This window comes from Seriola lalandi, unplaced genomic scaffold (genome assembly GCF_002814215.2).
Source record: "Seriola lalandi dorsalis isolate HSWRI2012SDOR001 ecotype SW California unplaced genomic scaffold, Sedor1 jcf7180002052274, whole genome shotgun sequence".
NCBI lineage: Eukaryota > Metazoa > Chordata > Actinopteri > Carangiformes > Carangidae > Seriola > Seriola lalandi.
This window is the reverse complement of record NW_019522827.1, coordinates 361,701-385,190: the sequence shown is the minus strand read 5'-3', so window position 1 is coordinate 385,190 and position 23,490 is coordinate 361,701. Positions and strand designations below refer to the sequence as shown.

The following is a 23,490-nucleotide window of genomic DNA, read 5'->3' as shown; positions in this document are numbered from 1 at the left end:
TGGTCCAAACCCCAGAGACTGTCCGCGGTGCTGCAGCGTCGCGGTCCTCTCCACTCTCTCTCCTCGGCAGCTAGACCCTCCGGGTGGACTCGTACACTGCCGGTGTGTGTCGATGCAAGCCACGAGAGAATGGGAGGTGGGTGATTGGGCAGCAGGGGCGAGTTTTGGATGGGATATACAGATGCATGGAAGGAACTTCTACCGGTGGCAGTGTGACAAGTGTAACTCATAAAACAATATGTATGAAAAAACAGGAAGGTTGGACAATGGGTCCGGGTAGGCCGTGCTGGAGGCATGGCTGAAGGCAGTGACTGCATCGTTGTGACATCACAAATTTATGGAAGTCCTGATGGCTCGAAAGGCACAGTTCCTCAATACCGCCTTGAGCATTTTGATACTTTTACAGTATTTATATAGCACCTAGACCTGCTATATACAAAAGACATGGAAATATGACTTCCTACAATATGGGACCTTTAATGATGCACCTGATGATGTTCCTGCTATTGCGTTTTGCATATTGGTCTCTGGCTTGGCTTAAAGGGACAATTAAATTGAACTCAGGTAATCATTAGTGTTATTACTCACGCTTTTACTGCCATGATAACTCCTAACAGGCCACTTTCACTGCAGACATCTTGATCTGTCGGAGCAGGAAAAGCACAGGTGGAACTAACAGAGTTAACGACGGCTCTGTTTCATTTAAGAGTCCCCAGGCTAATGAGCATTCAAACAAGCAACAGATCACATCGGAGCTGACACACCTCTAATGTACAGCACTGACCAAACTGAAATCTTTTGTGGCAGAATTTTTCTTTAGGTTTTCAACTGTTGGTCAAAAAACAAGCAATCAAATGGGCTTTAAAAAAAACTGTGGTGTTCTCTATTTGTTTGTCTATTTTATCAACCAATGCATTAATCAAGAAAAATCATTTACTGCAGCCCACTTCAAACAGAGAGTAATAAAAACAGTAGAGATTTGCAAATACTGTTTGACCCAGATCTGACGATAGGTGAGAAGAGCGGCAGAGAAGAGTTTAACATGAAAGGATGAGCACAGGAGCATAGATACAAAGATGAGAGCTGGTGATGGAGATATATCAATCTCCTTCACAAGAAGTGGAGTATGGGTATAAAAAAGGTGCTTCTCACTGATGACCATCCACAACAAAAACAAGTCAGGAGGAAGGCTCCCTCCCTCAGTAGAGCCATTACTCTGCACATTCCTCTGAATTACTGTGCGCATGACTTACCAAAGAGCTGGCGGTGGAATATAAACTTCCCGGCTAACAGGCCAGTGATGATGGCCAGTATCCAGCACACTACTTTCAGGATGTTCCATCCGAGGCCAGGATACTTGTTGAACAAGAAGGAGAAGCAGTTGCCCACCACAATCATATGAGCCTCCGTCTGACTGTGAGAGACGGGGTCCTCGGCAAAGACGAGGAAGTTAAAGAAGGTGACAAGGTAGGCCACGATGAGGCGCGACCACGGATGCTGGAAATAGTAGCGGAAACGGGCATCTATTTCCATCCTGCTGAGCCCCCCAGCCACACTACACCTGGGAGTCAGAGGGAGAGAAGGAGAGAGAGAGAGAGAGAGAGAGAGAGAAATAGAGAGAGTGAAAGTGCTTCTTTCATCCAGATTATATTACACTCAAATCAGAAGGGCAGATTAGAGTGAAAATATCTCTCAGACTCAGATTAGTGCTAGTAATATCACCGAGGTTTGGTACAGATTGGGATTATGCTAAATTCAGACAACTCATATAGTTCAGCGACAGTGCCAATAACACACCTACATGGAGATTTCCAAGCATAAGGACGGGCTTTCCCATCGACCCTAAGATTATCACACAAACATGACAGAGAGCTCCTGATCTGACCAGTTAGTACACAGCAAAGAATCAGCAGCATGAAAACTGGTTAAATTGGTGAAAAGTTCATGTGTTCATTTAGCTCACAAAAGATGGAAGTTTAAGCTTTATTCTTCATCAGTGAGTAAAACAAGCTGAGGTGTATGTGTCATACCTGGATAAGGTAAAATTCTTGAAGCGCTTAGCTGTAAAGCGCTGGCTTTTAAAAGGCTTATCCTCTCAGCCTGTCTGCTCTGTGCTCCCCACAAAAAAACTGTGGCAGCATTACGCTGATGCTTTGCTCGGGAACACCTGCCAAGCAGCGCTTGAGTAACTTCTCGACAGTCCAGCCCTCTCTGTTTTTGCCCCAAACTATTCTCTGAACCCCTTCACTGTGGCCCTGTGTGGCTGGTCTGACTTTGCTGGACTGAACTTCCCAAACCAGTTCCCTATTTTGACACCGTTTCCTAAAATACCCCACAGTGGGAATTTGGAATGATGTAATGGCTTCAGAAATAGAGCTGCCACAGTGGAACAACCATGTGGCTATTAAATTTCACCAGCAGTATGTTTGTCTTGTCATCATCTGCCATCTCTGGTGGTGCTAGAGGTAGGATCACTTAATGATCCAGCTAAAATACTAAATTAGCTTCCTTGTGTGGGGGGGGGGTGTCTGCTCCCAGTTTGAGGCCAGTGACTGTGGCAGGAGAGTCCCTAACATGCATGGAGAGGGACCCTCCAAAGGACCCCTAAGGAAAAACAGGAGGGGAACATGCAAACTCATCAGCCTATGGGCTATAACTTAAACAGTGATGGAATGCAATGAGGAGAATTTGCAAGATCAGTGATTTCAGCCCCCTGTTCATGGTGCATCTTCTGAACTCTCTGGCTTGGATCTAAACCATAAAAATTACATTTGGACTGCCCAATGTAAACAGTCTCTGAGAGCTACAGGAAATACACTGAATGACCCCACTATTCGTGCCAGTTCTGGCAATTTCCGAATGTACTATCGCGTTAAAGAGCAGAAATCTGGGACCACTCACTTCCTCTCTAATGTCACAACAGTGATGACGCCAAATGTCACAGCACAGATCGTAGGTATCTCGGAGATAACACAACAAGCTTGACTGGAATGATCAAATTACACATCTTAGATGTCGGTGCACCCTGTGAGTACGGTCAAAATTCTTGCTAATCCCACCTACCTGCACCTCGGTATTATTTGTGCATGTGCGGTAAATGAAATCATCATCAACGCACCTGCTCCACGCCGTTTTCCTCTCAGTCGACAGCCAGGACGACGAGCCCCGCTCCCGCACGGCTCTCCTGCCACATCAAGCCGACAGCGGCGCTCTAATCATCCCAAACACTGGATGATACGGGAGGGTTGTAGAGGGATTATCCATGCGACCTGTTGTTGGTATACGACAGAGGCACCCCCAAATCCTCTGCCATTGTGCTGGACCGTCCATGCGCCGGGCGGGATAGCTCAGCCAGGCGGTGCTTCGTCAGCGGGTTCCCGCCGGACGGTGCAGTTCCTGGGCTGCGGATGGGACGCTGCTGCTGCTGCGGTGGAGAGGATGGAGATTTCTGGGTCCACACAGCAGAGGCATCAGTGTAACGCAATGTGCCCAACACGTTGATTCACCAACGCCAAGGTAGAGCCAGTACAAATACAAAGCTTCCGCCCATACCTTTCAAAATAAAACGCGATGAATGCAGAAAATGTTTTTTTTTAGAATATATCCAAATAGATATAAATGTAATTAAGTAGAAAATGAAAATTATTTTTTATTTTTTGAAAATATATTTAATTTAAATAATTTTCAGTGGGCTAAATTGTTGGTTTAATTTTTCGTATTCCTTAAATCAATTATACTGTTTGGAATATTTCCTGTACAGTGCCTGTATGTTGTTGTTGAAATGTCTGGTCCAGAGACTTCAAAGACTGTCTCTGTAGACGGCTCATTGACTTCTTATAAAAGTTTGACTTTTTCATAACATAATCATAATTTCATTGGACATTTAAATATGGCTATTAAAAAATAAAATACATCTTATTGATATATAAATATAAATACAAATATTTACAAATTTTTTGTTTTTCTTTCTCTGATTACATAATACTTCAAATACAATATATGTAAGCTACATCCTTTTGGCTAACAATCAAAACTCTGAGAGTTTTGTTTAAACTATATGATTAGCATGTTTTGTTTGTTTTCTATTATTTGAACTATAATAATGTGATAAATACTTAAATACTAATTTTAGCAATAGCACTGGGCTATAATTTATCTTTTTTTTAAGGGACACGATACACACCCTTATTCTGAAGATGGGTTCACATTATTTCCGCTATGACTCCACCTGTGTCTGCCGTGCTTGACGCGGAGCTGATTTTACTGCTATAAAAGCTATTCCTTCATTATTTTTTTATCTAACCAGAGGAGGAGGGACAGAGAGCAGAGACAGGAAGCCCAGTGGCTTCCAGATGTTGCAGGATTTCACGCCAAATAGGATCTGCTACCATGAGAGGCGGAAATCTCCCCGTTATCCCTGATCAGAATGGAAAATCTAAATGAAAAAAAAAACAAAGCAGGGTGAATTGCTTTAATCCTGATCGAACGGGAAATTATAATTAAATATACTAAGAATCAATCAATAAATATACCATAATCTTAACGTATACAGGCCAAACAGGCATTAAGCTTTTACTAACACTGAAGTGTTATTATATTATATTATATTATATTGGTCGTAGTATTATTATTTTTCACTGGTGCAATACATTTACTTATAACTAAGAAGAAAAATTGCACTTAAGCACAGTATTTATAAATACTGTGCTTAAGTGCAATTTTTAGGTACTTGTACTTCCAGCATTTCCATTTATATTTCTATTCCACCGCAATTTAGAGGCAAATATTGAACTTATTCTATCTCACAGCTACAGTTACTTTGCAGATTTAGATGTTTTTGAACACAGGACTTTCACTTGAAAGTAAAAGCAGGACTTTTACCTGAAATGGTATATGTGTATGTATATATGGCTATACATGTACACATAACAGATATACAGCGACACAACTGACACAATTAAATACAATCTGAAAATGGTACAGTAAAAAATATGTTAAACAAATTGTGTGTATATATGTATATATACAAATTAATATAATTTATATATATATATATATATTAAGTAAAATTATATTAATTTGCTACATTTGTAATTTAAGATTTCACAGTTTTTCTTTTACATCAGATTGATAATGATCTAATATAAGACTCTGCTTCATTTTTAGAGGTACAAAAAGAGGGTTTCGTTTTTAACACTTGACTTTTATGGATATAATCCAAATGAAAATTAGTCATGTGATTTCGATGTTGATGACGAAGGATTTGGGGCGGCTCTTGTCGATGTAGTCCACTTCCTGCTTCTCTGCCCTGGTTTCGCCTGATCAGCTGCATCAGCCCTTTATCCGACGACAGACACAATGTCACATCAAACGGGCATTCAAGGTAGATGCGTTTGTCTGCTTTCAGTGTCTCTGTGTTTATGTGTTTTGTTGTGCGAGTGCGTGATTCCCGGACGAGCTTGAAGTACCTGCAACAATTCATTGCAACGAGAAGCTAGCGTCAAGTGAGCTAGCCACTCCTAGCTAGCTCTGAGCTACCGTGATGTGTGTGTGACCAGCGGTGCCCTGTTTGGGCACTTTCAGGACTACGAAGGATAATCTCAGAGTCTTTAGCCAGTTTACTGGTCCGCTAAACTAAACCTGCTGTGTCCCCTTTTCACTGTTCAAAGGCCTTTTATGCGCTATATAGAGCTTAAATTCAGTAACGTTAGTGTAGCCCTCTGAATGGATGGGCGACGCCTTCATTTAAACAAACTGCTGGCCTGGCAAACCGGTCGCGTTTTATAAATATGAGAATAGCACTGGTATTACCTGGAGTGTGTAATTATAAAAGTAAATCTCAGTGTAGGGAGGGATGCCCTGTTATATATGGCAGCAGCACCGCAGAATTGTTTACGTCTGTAACCACAATTCTATTTAGCCTGGGGCAAGGCAGTATGCAATTTAGCTGAGTAAATAATAGACAGGGAGATGTAGCGATTGTAAATGTCCGTAGTAACTCCATGCCACCGATCAACACTGGTCTTAAATCATCATACATGTGCATTTGATTTTGATTAGACTTATTATCAGATGAGTTGAGCCTGTGTGTGTTTTACTCAACTGTCAAAATGAGTCAAGTTATTCTGAAGAAGACTAAAGGTTTTATATCTTTCAATACCCTGATCTTTTTTTTTTTTTTTTTTTACATTTGTGCACAGCCTAATACAGGGCCCATTCTATTCCATATTCCATTTATATACTCAGTACCTGTCTATAGCTGACAAGACTATACCTGTAGCAAAAGAAGTGAATAACAGTTCTTGAATGCACAAAACCCTGTGCAATAAATGTGTTCTGGTCTCTAATCACACTTTCCTGTCTGTGTTATAGAAAACAGTTTTGCAGTTCAACCTTTCTGCATTATCAAAATGAAATTAGTAATCATATTGCAGTCTTACATATATTTGTTGTTGACCTTGTTCCTCAGCTGTTGCAGGGTTGTTACAATGGAAAAACTGCAGAGTCACTGCAGCTAAAATAGTCAAGGTGCTGGTTTGAATGCGAATTGGAGACAAGATTTATTATTATATTATTTATTAAAATTTTTCTGCTGTTCCCACATATAGGAACAAGGAGTTTCTTAGAGTGTGTTTAAAGGCAAAATATGAGAGATACTTGGTAATGGGCTATATGTTATTAAATTGACATGACAGGATAATTGTATGTACTTTATATAATATCTAACATCTGGTTGTTTTCACAGGTTATTGAGATTTATGAAGCTTTTCAGTGTAAATGTAGGAGCCAGGGCTTAAAATGGCCATGTTAGCAGGAGTGCGTTGCTGTCTAGCAAGCATGTGTTTAAAACAGAGACTGACCCCTTCTCTGTGTGGTTTTTTTTTTTTTTTTTTTCAGCGGGTAATGATGTGAAGGATGTCTTCGCCAATGCCAGGAGCGGAGACCAATATCGAGTCTTAAAGATCGTCATTGAAGATGGTAAGCAGTGTCCAAGAGTCCCGGAGTTTGTTTACAGCTTCCCCTGCCAAGAAAAGTCTTAAATCATATTTCTACCCAAACCTTTGCTAAGGCTGACATCAGAATGTCAGCATGACTAACAAATCCATGCTCTGTTGACATTTTTGTCGCACACATCTGCTTTCCAGAACAGCTCAGTCTGGGCGCCACCAGGAAAGCATCAAAGAAGTGGGACCAGGAGTATGATTCCTTAGTGCTGCCACTCCTGGAGGATGACGTGCCCTGCTACGTTCTGTACCGACTGGACTCCACTAACAACCAGGGCTACGAGTGGATCTTCCTGGCCTGGTCACCAGACCACTCTACTGTAAGGAAACTACCGGCTTTAATGAATAGCTGTCCACGCTACATAGTATTTGCCCTCCTCTGCTGTGAGTGTCAGTTGGGTGGGGTTAACCACATCAAGGCAGCAGTTCTTTTTATGCTTGTTGAAAAACCTGGATAACTGTTGGCAGCAGTTCATTCATCATTTCTTACCAGACCTTTGGAAATCTAAATGTAGGTAAATTATGGTGTTTTCCAAACAACATGGCGCTCACATTAATCTTCTCAGCTCTGACTTAAAATTCACCCTCTTAGTGCTTTTAGGTGAAACAGGATTATCACATTGTGTTGTTCCTTGTTATGGAAATGTGTGTTTTGTTTTTGGTGTGTTCTTGACTCATACAATGTCACCCAAGTCATTGTTATTTGGTTCCGCTGAAACTTGATGAACCACTTGTGATGTGGACTCACAGCGATTCAAAATAGCCATGACAAATAGACATACAAATGTTGTTTCTGTGGCAGTGGAAAGAGGAATGTTGCAACGAGAGGCCAGTGCCAAAATAAAATGCCATGCAGGATGTTGTAGCGCTCTAACTGCATGGTGGAACTGAGCTCAGATTCGCTTTCTGAGAGACATAGCTGAGCTTAACATTCCCGTCCTCCAGCTCAAAGCAGAGTTTCAGGTCGAGGCTTGTCTGGAAGTTGCAAAATCATTTCACAACCACTGCATGCTGCTGCCTTAACTGTTTTGCATTCATTTGGTTCAGGCAAAGTGAGGCCTAATTTTTGATTTGGCATGTGAAGTCAGCTGTATTTATATAGCTTAAAATCACATGTTTCAGCGGGTATTTAAAGGTACCCTGTGGAGTTTTCACCACTAGTAGTGCTATGAAGCAATGGAGCATTTTATGAGAGTGTACCCTTTTTATTTGTTTTTGCAATCTACCATTGGCATTAACACTTAAAAACATAGGAATGCCAAAGCAACATATTTGTTACACCTCAATGATACTCAGTGTGTTTTGAATGTAAACCAAAACTTTGTTTATTCACAAGAAAACTCGACAGGTCACCTTTTAATCAATGAAGTGTATAAGCAGCCATGAAGCACAATTACAGTTAAGTTTGGCCTATAACATGAATTTTCATCCTCTGATATTCTTCATTAAACACTCATAACCAAGGAAAAGATAAATTAACAAAATTACAGGCCATCAGAAAATATTTCTTTAGGTTTTTTTTTTTGTTTGTTTTTTAAAGCTTTCTAAATAATACGCATTTTTTTAATATTCCTAACAGGTGCGACATAAAATGTTATACGCTGCTACCAGAGCCACACTGAAGAAAGAGTTTGGAGGCGGGCACATCAAGGATGAGATTTTCGCCACCGCAAAGGTTGGTTTGGATTAATTGTACAAAAATACTTGAAATGATGTGAAAAGCTCTTTTATGCACCGAAGCATCACTTAGAAGCTTCAGAAGCTTTACTTTTAACAAGTTAAGCTTCACTCTTATATGTTTATGTCAACTGATACGAGCAATAATGTATTAGTGTATCAACTTGTATTGCTGTTTGATATGTCATTGTGATTATTTATTTATTTATTTGGCCCGCAGGATGATTTGAATCTTAGTGGATACAAGAAATATCTGACCTCGCAGGCGGCCCCCCTGCCCCTCACTGCAGCAGAGGAGGAACTGAGACAGATTAAACTAAACGAGGTAAAAATGCACGCATACAAGCAAACACACAAACTCAGACAAGTGTCAGATATTTCATTTCTCGGTCGTTGTTCATGTTTGAGATCATCTTAAGACAGAATGGCTTACTTCACAGTGATTGTGTACACAGATAGCATCACCTGTTGACAGCCTGTATGGCTTGAAGTGCTCTGGAAGTGGGTGTGGTTTAGGCTTCTTCTCTGTTTCAGTTCTGAAAAGCGATGACACTATGTCACCCTAACACATTGAGGCTTTGGTGGGTGAGAAAAATAGCGTCCCTCAGCTCACAGCAGTATTCCTCCTAATCACATCTCCCGTGTATGTGTGTATGTGTGTGTGTGTGTGAGAGCTGTAAATCCCACCAGAAACAGTGTGGAGTATCAATGAAGGCCGGCGATGCATCCTTCCAAACAGCACAAGGTCAGCTCTAGTGCAAGTGTGCATATGCTTGCCTGGCAGTATGACTACAGTGCAAAGATGCTGATACACTAGAGCAGCAGGATGTTTGCAAGGATGACTCTATTAGGCTTGTCCAGCTCACCCTCATAGCGCCACAAAAAGTTTTGTTTACAGGTGTAAACCCTGCTCAGCCTGAGCAGCTAAGCAGTTAAGGAAGAGCCCTTTTTATGAGTGATCATGTCTATTATTTCCATGTTGAGTGATACATGCAAATGAAAGAGCTCTGTAGCTCCAAGTACTTGGCAGTGATTTTGCATGGAGCACATATGAGCTGTGTCATTGTACCTATTCTTTGTCGGTTGCAGTGATAAGATCAGAGAAATACTGTAATGTGATATCCATTGCATGCTGCTAATGACGCCGGCAGTATTTACCCTGCTTACGTGAAGGGCTTTAGGGCTGTTAACGGCAAAGTTAAAAAAGCAGCGTGTGAAGTTTCACTTTTCAGACTTTAAGGGACCTTTCCTCTAAAATAAACCCAAATCGGCTTGTGTTCTTTTCAGAGAAACAACCTGTTCTGATTGCTTCCCTCCCAGTCTGCCACATAAACAAGAACTGTCTTTCTTACCATATATGGAAATGCTTTGAGTGGTGCAGTCCTTCTCCAAAGTACGGTCAATTAAAAGCAGCAGAGCAAATGGGAAGTGAGGTTTGTGCTCGTCCCACTTGACCAGCTGTTGAAGGAAGATAATATACCATTAATCTGTACAGCCTGGATGAAAAAGAGGCTTTGAAATATTTATCATTGCCGTGCCTCGGAGACTTCCTGCCTTTTTACTAAGCAGATGGATAAAAAATACCCACAATCCTTTTTGGTATGCGAGGTAGCTACATCGGAGGCTCAATCATGTTTGCACGGCATTTCATTTTGTGGGAACAAGGCTCTAAAAATAGAAGCAATCCATCAGTGTAATCCCCCAGCGTTTCCAGTTTTCTGTGATTTTCATGGAGGCGCCTTGTCACTTCTGATACAACCACCTCATCTGTAATCATCATGCTCTAGCATTCAAGCTGCTTGTTGCACTTGTAAGCCTTTTTATTTGCTGATAACTAAAATAAAGAACATTTATTGTAAATCACAAGTCATTAGGACACTATAATCATCAGTGGAAACCTGTTAATGCTTGGAAAGAACATTGTTTTTTTGCCTCCTATGATTGAATTTAAAGACCAGAGCTGAATTGAGGAGTCATTTGTTCTATCTATAACTTAGAATAGTCAGCATGATGACATAATGTCACAAGCATGTCAACACAATGTAGTCATAGAAGCATCTGGGTGTGTGTGTGTGTATATAGACACAGTCTTGTGAATACGATAAGCCGAGACCATGTTAGAAACTGTACTGCAGTACTATATACCGCATTTTCTCTGTTTTGGAGCATGTTTCTGCATAAATGTGTATATAGAGAGAATATGTTCTATTTTTGAGTGTATTTATATTAATACTAACCATGTGTTATTTGAAGTAATGCACTGATCAGCCTAATGAACGACCTATTTACCATAGCTGTAACTCAGTGTATCACAGTGACCATGGTGGGAGAATAGAAAAGTCAAGTGCCTCATGTTTTTCTGGTTTGTGTGTGTCTGTGTGTGTGTGTGTGTGTGTGTGTGTGTGTGTGTGTCTGTGTTTGTGGTGTGATCAGGTGCAGACGGACATCAGTGTGGACACCAAGCAGCAGACTCTGCAGGGAGTGGCTTTCCCTATTCACAAAGACGCTGTTGCAGCACTTGAACGCTTTAGAGACAAGAAAATTAACTATGTACAACTGGTGAGTTCCTAGGAGAAAATCATTGAAATCATTAGTGAGAAGGTAACCTTTGACAGGCCACTAATTTGAATGAGCAAATCAATTCTCTGCCCTTTTGTGTTTGTATTGTTTGGAGATGTTTTTTGGTCAGGAGTTGTTTACGGACTGACACAATGGCTCGTTTGGCCCAAAAAGCCTTTGTGTGTCGAATCTTCTCATTGAAATTCAAAGGGTTCATGTCACAAGATCAGATCAGTGCAAAGTACAAAGGAATAATTGTGTCACTCTCGTGGCCTTGTCTCAGTTGCCTTTTTGTTTGTTAGCCTAAAAGCTTTTCAAGACAGCAGCATGTTATGTTGTATTTATCCACTGAAGTATTCCTGCTGACTGCAGAGCAGCACGCCAGCCACTGTTGAGTAAATGTTTTACTCGGACACACCTGAGATGAAAGGGATATGGTTTGCTATTCACTGTCCGCACCGCAGATTTCCCTAATTGTTCTGGAATTCAAAGCAAGGACTTTTGTGATTAGGAGTGCACGCCACCAACCTTGTTAGTAACTTTAAAAAATAAAATAAATTTTTTCGCATTTCTCAACAGCAAGTAGACGCTGCACAGGAGCTGATTCGATTGTCCAACACTGAGCCAACAGAGCTGAAAGACCTGCCAATGAGAATCCCTAAAGATTCTGCACGTTACCACTTCTTCCTCTACAAACATTCCCATGAAGGCGACTACTTAGAGTCCACTGGTGAGTAGATTCCCACAAGTGATTATACACAGCTGACACATCCCATATCATTTCCGTTCAGTTTTTTTTTTTTTTTTTCATTGCTCTGAATGGTTCTTTGTGTCCACTCCTCTCATTGTCTTATTTGCTTTTGCAGTCTTCATTTATTCTATGCCTGGGTACAAGTGTAGCATCCGAGAGAGGATGCTGTATTCCAGCTGCAAAAATCCATTGGTTGACATGGTGGAAAACAATCTCCACATTGAGATTGAGAAAAAGGTAAGAAACATTTTGTCATAATAAGAGAATGTGGTGAACAGCATGGAAAAACTTTGGAAAACTTGGATTTATATCTTGACTATGTCTCCAAAATTTTGAATATTCATGATAAAATAAGAAATCATCAGGTGTAAGTTATTAAGAGGTTAACACTGCAAAAGGAATCTGCATTGTCACGACTGTGTGTGTGTTATCATTTTGATAGTAGGTTGTTATTTTTCAAGCAAAAAATGGCTTCACTAGTTCCAGCTTCTCAAATGTGAAGATGTGTTGCTTTTCATATACAGTATGTCATATATGACAGTGAACTGAGTATCTGTTTGTTAAAGACTGTTGGCTGAATAAAACAAGCAATTTGAACACATTATGGGGATTTATTCAACTGTTTTCTGACATTCTATAAACAAGTAGTTTGATCAGATTTGATTTACTGGGAAGTGTGACTTCTTCAAATATGCTCAATGTTTATTCATGCACAAAAGTCTATGGTGTAATTTTTTTCCTGCTCACATCAAACCAGTGAGAAAAACACAGACAAGAGACAAAAATGTCTAATATGAAATAACAAAGAAACATCACAACTTTGTGGTTTGAAGTTGATTTGAGATTTAGTTTTCAGGGGCTTCCAGAATGATTTTTGACAAGTAAATTCATGAGGTTATGTGAGTAGTATGGGTCATACGGAGTTTGAAATGATAATTGTAACTGATGGACATCAAAAACATCCCATAACTGCCAAAAAAGTAGATATATTCCTTTTGGAGTGTGAGTTGATGGTTGGTTTTGCTGTGTGGCTCATCTGCTCGAATTTTCTTGTGTTTTCCAGTTGGAGATTGAAAACGGGGACGAACTGACCAGTGATTTTATGTATGAGGAGGTGCATCCCAAGCAGCATGCACACAAGCAGGCCTTCGCCAAGCCCAAAGGCCCTGCAGGGAAGAGGGGTGGCCGCCGCATCACCCGGCCACCCGCAGAGGGAGAGGAGGAAGATTAAACAGACACCTCAGCTTCCGACCACCACCTCCACCCTGAGCACGTTCCACAGTGGAACATTCCTGTGATGGGGGGGGGGGGGGGGGGGGGGGGATCATATTTGACACGCTTGTTTAAAAGAATAAGACAACAACCTCAAATTCCCACACATGTCACCCAGAGACCCAACTATGCACGCCAAGGACAACTGAGCAATGACACACTTCAGAATTTCCATTTGTAGCCCGCCAAATGGAAGCGTATTTATGTATGTTAGTACATTCACAAAAATGAATTTACAGTGATTCAAAGACGCCCAAACAAGTCAAACTTGAGGTTTTTACATCATTGCCAACTCTGAGAAATGTTAGTGCGACTGTGAACTTGCGCCAATATGATGAAATTTCCCCATTTTGAGTTCACATGCTAGAATTCTTAACTTGCATTCCTTAAGTCCGTGTCCATTAATGTTTCCATGTTTCATGTGTTCTACATTTGTCTCCTACTGTTTGCACAATGAGGTGCTCCAAAGCAGAAAAGATATAATGATCCCACTTGTGTCTCTTGATTCATTTTAACAGTGCATTTTATATTGGAAAATTTCCTTCTTTTTTGATATAACTGTGGTTTACATGAAAAAAAAAAATCATCTGCTGAGAAACTTATTTTTCTATGCAAGTGCTGTAAATGTACATATTGTAGCTGTGTGATGCTCTATGATTAAGAAACAGTCTGGTCTGTTCTGGTGATTGTCAGTGTCGGTGAGGATCACAGTGGAAAGAACAGGGGCTTCCAGAAATATTACATCAATACATCTCAGATTTCACAAAGAGGAAGCTACTCAAACATTGCTGATTCCCGTACAAAAGGGAAAGCCAAGCAACCGGATAGGAAAGGGAGTTCTATAAGTACCTTGATCAAAATGTTGCCACATCCACTGGTCTGCTGATTAATATTAGGCAAACTACTAAGCTCACCTCATGTTCGAAGGGATAATCCCTTTATATTCATACAGTGTCATTATAATAGAAAAGAAAATCATGTTTGGTCTTATGTTTTCTTACAAATCTTTCTTTTAAAAGAAGAAAAATAAAATATTTAAATCACATATTTTGTTTGAATCATTTTATTCCTTTTACTGTATTCACAATAAATACATGGTAGAAACACTAAAACCTGAGCTACATGCTTCTTAGCAAAAATATAGTAAATCATCTAAAATAAGGTAAAAGAAAGAGATATTGATCTAAAAAATACCTTTTGGCTAGTCACAGTCAACAAGCAACATTAATTTATCTGACAGAAATATATTCAATCAATCTGTGCATTGATTGGAGCAGGCGTAGATATCTTGTTTCCTCTCTGGGATGTTATGCCCGAAAATCCACTGATATGCTTTTGACAACCCCTTTAAGTTCGGACAGGACCTGTGAAGACAGACATTAATAAGACAGACAGTCTACAAATAAAAATACATGAACTTGTGTATTTTGTCATTTACATATACAAAATAGAACCTTACATTAAATACAGAAAAACATTTAATTTAATCAAGGCTACAGCAAATCCCATGTAATATTTTTGTGTGTCAGTTCCTTCAGTGTTTAACTGTTTTTTCCACAGTAAATTTATTTATTTTCTTTCTGCCACACTATAGGTGCGGCTGCATGGATGGCATTATAATTATTTTGAGAAGTTCACTACTTTTGGTCCAAGCTGAATGTGAACAGCTTGGAGTGCCATGACACGTTTCAGACAATGATCCACAGAGGAGGCATTCTTACAACTTTTGCTCCAGCAACATCATCAGATCAAAATATGTCCAAATAACAGTGAGACTAATGACATTCCCATGAGCCTTGGTAAGCCATGGTAAACATTTACATGAACTGTTAACCACCAGCATGTTGGCATTGTCATTATGAGCATGTTAGAACGCTGAGGTTAGCATTTAGCTCAAAGCAACACTGTGACTAAGTACAGCCTTCAAGAGCAGCTAACGTGGCTGTGACTTCATCCTGTTACTATTCTTTGTGTCCTGAAGAATATACAAAGACCTTCACCACAGATGCTTAAGTCTGAATAATAATGTCACTTTATTGATATTTGTAGTTTGATCCCTTCATAAAAAGACCAAAGGACAAATGTTTTTTGTTTTTTTTGACCACAGATTCAGGCGCTCTTAAACACTAGGTTCACATTTTTCACATTTCTGAAAGACTCATCAGTTGCTGTAAATGAGTCTGCATGCTTTACAAATGAAGAGCTCGTCAGATGGTCAAACAGCATATGAAACCCCCTCCCACCACACCTTTCTGATATCTGATCTGTAGGGCTGCATCTGACAATTTGTGTAAATTTTCCAAATTGATGATGAAACAAGCATCCCGACTTCACTTTTCATTAGTGCAACACTATAAACTCCTTTAAGCAAAGAGTGTTTTTAAAGTGCATGCTGTTCTTTACATTCACATTTAGTCAGTTAGCAGACGCTTTAATCCAAAGTGAGGGACATCACTAAAGCTTCAGTGCAGTAGGAAAACAAGTTATAATAAGTGTTAGTTAGGCATGTTATTCCCGTTTGAATTATTATCAAGTCTTGCTCCTCTCTATGACAGAAAACACACCCACTTGAACTCTGTCCCCCATCTCTTACATTAGATGTGTGCACGGCAAGGATCGATTCATGGCTATTATGCACAGGAGGAAAGATTACAGCAACGTAGATATCAGCATTTGAGCACTGCATTATGAAGAATGAATTGCTTAATGGTATCATGCTCAAAGTGATGTACTGAAAGTGGTGCGAATGCCAACACAGCAGCAGTGTCTTTCCTCACTGTACCTGTTTGATGACTGGCCGTCTGTTTTTCCTGTCATGGAGGCAGTTACAAGCCAAAGAGTAAGTAGTCTCCACCTGGCTCAGCTCCCAGTCTCCCATCTTTTTGTCCAGAAAGGCCTCCAGAGTCAGCTCCTCGTCTTCGTCATCTATGTCATACGTAAACTCCATCTGGGGGAGCGAGGGAGGGAAAATCCCACAACAGGTGACCGAGGGCAGCGGTAAACTTTAAAAGCCATAATTTGAAGAAAATGTTGCGTAGATTTCAAATTAGGATTATTGCTTTCATCATGCTGAAGGTTCTTGGTTTGTCCATTTTATACACAGTGCAAGAAATGGATTTGTGTATCACCGTCTGAACAGCAGTTTTAAGTTGCTCAGTGTACGCTCAGCACAGATGAAACTTGGGTTCGAATGCGTTTCAGTTACCCTTTAATGACTACTAACTGATAACGCTCCCTTACTAATTAGATGCTAAGTCTTTAATAAGATGTAATCGCAAACTGTTACTTGATCGCCGCACAGTGAAAGCTTCTTTTGTGCTGCTTACCAAGAATTGTGGCTCCCGGTTTTCACAGGCTGGCGGGAGTCCAGACAATATTTCTAGCAACACCTGTAGATGTCAGAGAGATGGAGTTAATCACATGGCTCTGGACGACAGAAAACCTTTATTACCTCGCCATGTGCCAAGTACCTCCACAGACACTGCAGTGTTTCCACAGCTGTCCCAACAAGTCATATAAGCTGTACTGTACTATACTGAAGGTCAGGCAGTTTTATACAGTGCTGACCCTATAAATCATTCAGCCAATGTCAAACAATGGATAATGGGTTTTATATTTATAGCTACTACTGTGGTACAGCTGTGCCCTTAAACTGATTTAAAATTTTTTGTATAAAATAATGACAGATGATACATAAAACAGAGCTCTATTTTCACAAATGGGAAGAAATGTATACTCTAATGTTTGTGTTCTGCAATTATGTGTGTGTCAGTAGTTTAGGAGAACTTTGCACTCTGCTGAGCTGTCTTCTATATATTTACATTACACTGGCAGTTTCTCCTTTCCTGACATAATATCCCTATCTATGTGTGTGTGTGTGCGCGCGTGTATGTGTCCGGTGTGCGTGTGTGTGTGTCTGCAGAAAACCCACCACTCCAAAGCTGAAGACATCGGATTTTGGTGTGATCTCTCCTCTGAGGGCCTCGGGTGCCATGTATGCACGGGTGCCCACAATCCTCTCCGTCATCATGGTTGTTGACGTCCGTTTGGCCGACGCTCTCGTCAGCCCGAAGTCTGAGATCTTTGCCACAAGTTTTTCATCTAACAGGATATTTGCACTAACAGGAAAAAAAAAACACTATGAGCAATTTGTGTTTAACTCTGTTTAATCTGCGACAAAACTGTTTTCAGTCTTTATGCTAAGCTAGGCTAATTAGCCTAACTAGCTTTAGTGTCATACGTGAAAGTGGTATCAATCTTTTCATCTAACTTTCTGCAACAAAGTGAATGAGAGTGTTTACCAAAATGTCTAACTATTCCCTTAAGAAAAGATCATTTACAGGGCACTGAAAAAGAGGAAAGACATCACTTAATGTACCTTTTAACATCTCTGTGGATATGATGGTTGCTGTGCAGATACTCCAGGCCTCGTGCTGTCCCCTCAGCTATCAAGCACCTCTGTCTCCAGGACAGTGGAGGACTATCATCCTGAAAGGACAGAAAGCATACAGCTGAACTATCGGTGTGAAAGCTCATGTACTAGAAGAGTAAAGTAGGTAGAGTGTAGATGGTGTTTACCAAGCAAGCCAGCCGGTCTAGCAAAGAACCATTGGCCATAAAGGCATACACCAAACATGGGTGCTGCCCATCACAGGAAAATCCAACCATGTCAACCAGGTTCTCATGTTTCAACCTGTGGAACAAACAGTTATGAATATATGAGTCATTATGCTAACCTGCAGCAGGTTGGGTGGAAAGAAATAGTTATACATTTTGGGAAATGTGCTTATTTGCTTTCTGTGCTGAGAGTTAGATGACAAAATTGATACCACTCTCATGCCTGCATGCTACATATGTAACTGCAGCCAAGAGACAGTTAGCTTAGCTTAGCATAAAGACTGGAAACAAGGGAAAACAGCTGGGACGGTCCATTTAAGGTAACAAAATCTTCCCAGCAGCACGTCTAAAGCTCACTAATTAACATGTTTTACTTCTTTTGTTTGATCCTTACAAAAAAAAAAATTTAGTGGTGCTACTAGATGGATTTTGTTTCCTGTGGACAGAGGCAGGCTGGCTGTTTCCCCGTGTAGATTTACTGAATAGTGACCAATATTGGCACACAAGTGACATGGGATAATGCTAAATGCTACAACCTGTTGCAACGGTTGCAAGTGGAAAAAAAGAGTGATCTGACTTAATGTCAGTGACAGCAATATCACCATGCCACTGTGAGCCACTGGTCATACCAGACCGTGTACAGCTGTAGCAGCAAAACCGCTGAGTTGACTGATTTGTGAAAGCTACATATTCTCGCTTTAAAAGTGTTTCCCAAAATCTTCAACTATTCCTTTAATACATGTAGATTTCTCAGTGTCAATGCACAATGTACCGCAACTGTGATCTGTACAAAACTCTACCAATCACACAAAAAGAAATCTGTATCAAACATTTACTTTCTAATTAATCATAGTAATGAGAATGATTGGGTATAAGCATCCATTAAATCTGAGACTAGTGTATTTGATGCATGACTCATGACGCTTTTCCCAAAACTATTAATCCTTTCATTCTCTCAAGTTCCATTACTATGAGTAAGATCTCTGCTTCAGAAACAGCTTGTCTCCTCTAGCTAATAAAATGTCGTGTTTATGAGGTGTCTGTGAGTCACTTTAAATCAAACTGATTAACAAGGATATAGACAGAAGACGAAACTTACACTTTCAGAGTTTGGATCTCTTGATAGAACTGAACATGGAGCTCGTCCGGTGAAACGTCCTCCATCTAAACGAGATCATATTTCGCGTTGTGATTTACACAGATTATCTACAAAGGTTTGAGCTTGGTATGAAAAATATTTTCACTCACTGGATTGAGCTTTTTCACTGCAACAGGTGTGTCATTCAGAAGACCTTTGTATACAGTGCCAAAGCCTCCCTCTCCAAGTCTGCTGCCTCCGTCTGACATGGGACGGTCATCAAAGTTGCCGGTAATCTCCATCAGGTCATTGTACATAAAACTGGAGAAACCTGATGAGGGACACACACAAAACTGTCATGTTAACTTTTGTGGTTAAGGCCCCACTCCTGCCACCTGCTGGCCATTTATGTAAAATCATATATTTTTTTTTAAAAGGGGAATATGATATTTCAATTAACATGCTTAAACAATTCAAACTGATGTTAAGGTTTTCAACTGACTATGACTGTTGTTTAATGCCATACGCTTCCCAACCTTGTCTCATGTACAGATTACAAATGCACTGTGTTAACACAGCCAAAAAAATCATCTCGATGTGTGGATTAACTGTGATGTGAAGATGCAGCCACCTGTTTGTCTTGGTTCACCGCTCTCCTGTAGAGTCTGTGGCTGCAGAGTGTAGCTGACAGGCGGCGGCTGTGTCTCGCTCTCTGTCAGGAGCCTGGTCGGAAGCTCACTTTCTCTTTCTACTACTGGAGAGACTGGCTGTGCCTCTGCCTCTGCCTCTGCCACTGAGGGGGCCTCTTCCACTGTGTGTGGTTAAAAAAAAACCAAAAAAACATAAAAATATGATACACAAATCAAAAGCATATTTTTTATTGTTTACACAGTCCACATCCATTTTGCGAGCTGAAAGAAATACATAATGAACGTAAACATAAAGTCTGTTTTATACTGTCTTCAATATACTCAGTGGAGAGACATTCTAATATAATTAAAACCATAAATTTTGTGAAAGACTTCAAGATTAGACAACACACAAAAACAAATGTGCTGTATAGTGGCTTTTATGTTGTAGATTTATATTATGTGCATATATAAAACATTTCCTTTTTTCATCTGTTTTAGAACATGCATAGGATGTGCAGCACTCACTTGACTTTCTTTAGAACACAAATGTGAAATGCTGAAAGCATGTGGTATTATTATTGTATGCCATGCAATCCCATACAGAAAGGCCACTGGTATGGAACAAAAATAAAATTCATTATTAAATTCGATAAATGCTGGTCAGGATCTGCATTTTTTTCCATTGTCTTTCCACTGGAACTTATTAAAATTATTGACATTAGTCGTGGTTACGCTCTAGCAACATCTTTGCTTTAACTGTCCCTTGTTGTTATAGTTTGGCACCTCATTATCCAAGTCTGGGCAAGTTTATGTACTGAAGGATTTAGAATGATGTATCTAATTTTCTGACCAATTTTTTTTTTTTAAACCTGGGACACTGAAAAAGGTGTTTCAAGAATTGGATGATGCTGTTTAATAATACATATGATTACCAGTGACTGTAGATTAGTGAAATAGGCTTATTATGCAGTCTGTAATAAAAGGTGGTTTTGAAAATCATACCAGGTAACAGGACACTAGCAGCAGCCAGTAACTTGAGATGCTTCAAAATGTCCACAAGTTCACCCACTGTACTGTTGGTGGTCCCCCAGTCATTCAGCAGCTCAACTGTGGGACTCCTCCCCTGTGCAACAAGGCCTTCAAACCTCCTGAGATAGATAGATAGATAGATAGATAGATAGATAGATAGATAGATACGGTTAAAGCACTCTAGGCCTACTCTGACAGCGATTCAGTGGCTACATCAGTTTTTCTGTTACCTGCTAGGCCTATAAAAACGTACCTCACATTATGCAGTGAGTACCTCGGCTCCCCACTCGGCTTCCGTATCGAGACAATAACATCTTTCCACTTGTCTTGAGGGTCCAAAAAATCCGACAACCTGCGACGTAAACTGTAACTGAGGTTGCGAATGTAAGTAGCCGAAGTTACTGAATTACTCATTTTACGAGAAGTTACTGGCGACACTCGAGTGTACAGTTTATCTGACAGTTACACTGACATGCTGTACAACTTACAGAGCCGCTACAGATGTGTATTATCCTTTCAGGAACTGCATCCATAAATGCGGAAACACGAATATTTCGCTCACACACCATTGAAATGTGTCTTTCCGAAATTGTGCAACTTCCCCAATGTAACACAGCAGGTCTGTCCCACAAGAGTCTCCACCTACAATGCGGAAATAAAAGGCAGTAAGAGTAGGAAGTAGAAAAAGGTCAGTCTCTACTGTGAAATATTTGGATATCGGTTTGTTTAACACTTTAATCACACCGTCAATGTGGTTTCACGGTAGTTGTCAGAGAATGAGGAACAGAAGGCGATGGAAACACACATCGCCTTCTGTGATTGTTTATAGGTTCATAATATCACGGCGCCCTCCTGTGGACAACAAAGAGACTTCACTCTTTGGAGCCACTGAGTTTATGAATATTGTATGGGAATATGATTTTTATTTTATTTTTATAGAATGACTTTCCTTTTTTACTTAAATGTAATGTGATCAGTGATTTTAATCCTCCCCCTATAATTTCTCTATCAACCTTGCGTGCATGGTCATGACTTGTATTTCCATTAGGTTTCAAAGAACATTTCGCCTGAGGACTGCAAATTCGCTAGCGGGCTAACACTGGCACATTTACAGTAATGATGATTAATGTGCGCTGTCCCTGAATAAATGAATGAAAATGAAATAATATTCGAATTAACAGGCTATGTATTATTCTGCTCACAGGGACATAACCAAAAAAACATGACTAAATGAAGCATGGTTAAATTTGAATTGTATTAATTTGTTGAATCAATGTGATAAATAGCATTTTCTATGCATATTAGCACTTGATTATTTATTTAGTTTTTATAGTTTTATTTTTTATATCCCTCCTTGAATATTTATGTAACACCAACACTTATAGATATAGAGATCCCTATGGTATCTCTATATCTATACGTGTCAGTGTCCCATAGGGATCTATCTCTCTATAAATATAAATATATCTAAATATAAAATGAAATACAAACATTCTCACTCTACTTTCTCAGTCTTAAAAGGCCCAATATGCACTTTTATGACTGCCTAGACAAAGTATGTGAACACTGCAGCCGTGTGTGCTTGTTAAACATCTCATACCAAAACCATGGGTATTAATATTAATATCTTCTGGGATGGCTATTCACAGGATAGTGAACTTATACCTACAGGAATAAGCTCCCATTCATCTGCTCGACATATTAAATACCAGAGTTGAAGGCAGGTCAGTTCATTTCCATTTTGCATCATCACTGACAGCTGTGGAGCTCTAGACTGGCAGAGTTCTGGGTATCAATAAAATTGCATTGAGGGGCACTATATATTTGATGAATTTCAAACTCAGTATTCTGACATTCCAATGAAATGATTGGAGGTGAATATAGCGCACGATACGGCAGTGAAGGGATTTCTGACACAGCCACTGAACTGATAGTATGGCTATAGACTTATTTTTGGTCATTTCTATGTAGAACATAAGACCAAGTGTTTTGTTAAATAACTAAAGACCTGATTTTAGAGCAATAGCAGATACCATCCTTGTTTTAAGCATTTTTTTGTGGATTATTATACTTTTAATTATTTTTACACTCTCATCATTTGACTCTCTCACTCTCTTTCTGTTGGCAGTACCTGTATCTGTTTTTACCCCCATGGACTTGGATTCATGAATGGCACTGCTTGCTGCAGAGAAGAAGGTAAGAACTGGAGAAAACTGAACGTTTACTCACTGTGCAGGTCAGCTGGTTCAGCTAAAACCACTGGCCATGCTGGAGAAGTACATCAAACATATCAGAGAAGAAAGAGCCATCTCCAAACTTATTCTCCTCTTTCAAACTTTAAAACTGCATGAAACAAACAACCTCATTAAGCCGAACCTGTGTCACACACCTCTGGCAAACTGGCGAATGAAGTGAAGCATTTGGTCTAAAGTGCTGAGAGTACCATTTGTTTTCTATGTGTGCTAGCAATATTTGATCTGTTTATGGTGTGTGAGTTGCTATTTGCACTGTGTTTGTTGAACTGTGATCAGTTCCATGTGGACTGGAGCGCTTGGCTGTCTCGCTAGATATGTGAGGTGATGATTTGTAAGGTGTGTGTGTGCGCGTGTGTGTGTGTGTCAAGGATATGATACTTTAAAGCAAAGCATGCGAAAACATTTTATTTGAGGGAAGTCACAACGAAAATCAAATACTAAAACCAAACAGACAGAGGAAACAAGACAAGGAATTCGACAGCTGCTAGCGACTGTACTAAAGCGCAGCTCAGTTAAAACTACCCAAAGTCATCTGAAACTGTGAGGCTACACAACAGAATTTCAGAATTTAATTAAAAACCAATGAAAACCTTTAACAATATTGGTATGTGCGATT

The 23,490-nt window shown here is 39.9% G+C and overlaps 3 protein-coding genes across 5 annotated transcripts in view; 1 reads left to right on the top strand and 2 right to left on the bottom strand.

The window, feature by feature from the left end:
* Positions 1-3,486, bottom strand: part of tmem117 (transmembrane protein 117) — a 45,563-nt gene extending 42,077 nt beyond the window's left edge. Inside the window, exons 1-2 of one of the 2 annotated variants that reach the window (XM_023400344.2) lie at positions 3,119-3,486; positions 1,254-1,561 (exon numbers count right to left, since the gene is read on the bottom strand). In XM_023400344.2, coding sequence (XP_023256112.1) covers positions 1,254-1,533 — 280 coding nt within the window. In that variant the 5' untranslated portion in view covers positions 1,534-1,561; positions 3,119-3,486. Of the gene's footprint in view, positions 1-1,253; positions 1,562-2,030; positions 2,240-3,118 lie in introns of those variants that run through there. The other variant, XM_023400345.2, reaches the window with a different exon arrangement.
* Positions 3,487-5,250: 1,764 nt separating this feature from the next.
* Positions 5,251-14,308, top strand: twf1a (twinfilin actin-binding protein 1a). The gene is made up of 9 exons (XM_023400312.2): positions 5,251-5,383; positions 6,898-6,978; positions 7,146-7,324; positions 8,584-8,679; positions 8,902-9,006; positions 11,115-11,240; positions 11,820-11,970; positions 12,107-12,228; positions 13,055-14,308. The coding sequence occupies exons 1-9, from the start codon at positions 5,359-5,361 to the stop codon at positions 13,220-13,222; spliced, it is 1,053 nt and encodes a 350-aa protein (XP_023256080.1). The 5' UTR covers positions 5,251-5,358; the 3' UTR covers positions 13,223-14,308.
* Positions 14,309-14,310: 2 nt separating this feature from the next.
* Positions 14,311-21,251, bottom strand: irak4 (interleukin-1 receptor-associated kinase 4). Of its 2 annotated transcripts, XM_023400311.2 has the most exons (12): positions 21,108-21,244; positions 20,878-20,971; positions 20,593-20,738; positions 19,590-19,769; positions 19,129-19,289; positions 18,980-19,044; positions 17,842-17,956; positions 17,642-17,751; positions 17,195-17,381; positions 16,590-16,652; positions 16,046-16,210; positions 14,311-14,627 (listed from the first exon to the last, which is right to left on the bottom strand). In XM_023400311.2, the coding sequence occupies exons 2-12, from the start codon at positions 20,931-20,933 to the stop codon at positions 14,571-14,573; spliced, it is 1,305 nt and encodes a 434-aa protein (XP_023256079.1). In that variant the 5' UTR covers positions 20,934-20,971; positions 21,108-21,244; the 3' UTR covers positions 14,311-14,570. The 2 variants fall into 2 exon arrangements, with proteins under 2 accessions (XP_023256079.1, XP_023256078.1); XM_023400310.2 differs by having other exon boundaries at positions 20,873-21,251.
* Positions 21,252-23,490: the final 2,239 nt, after the last annotated feature.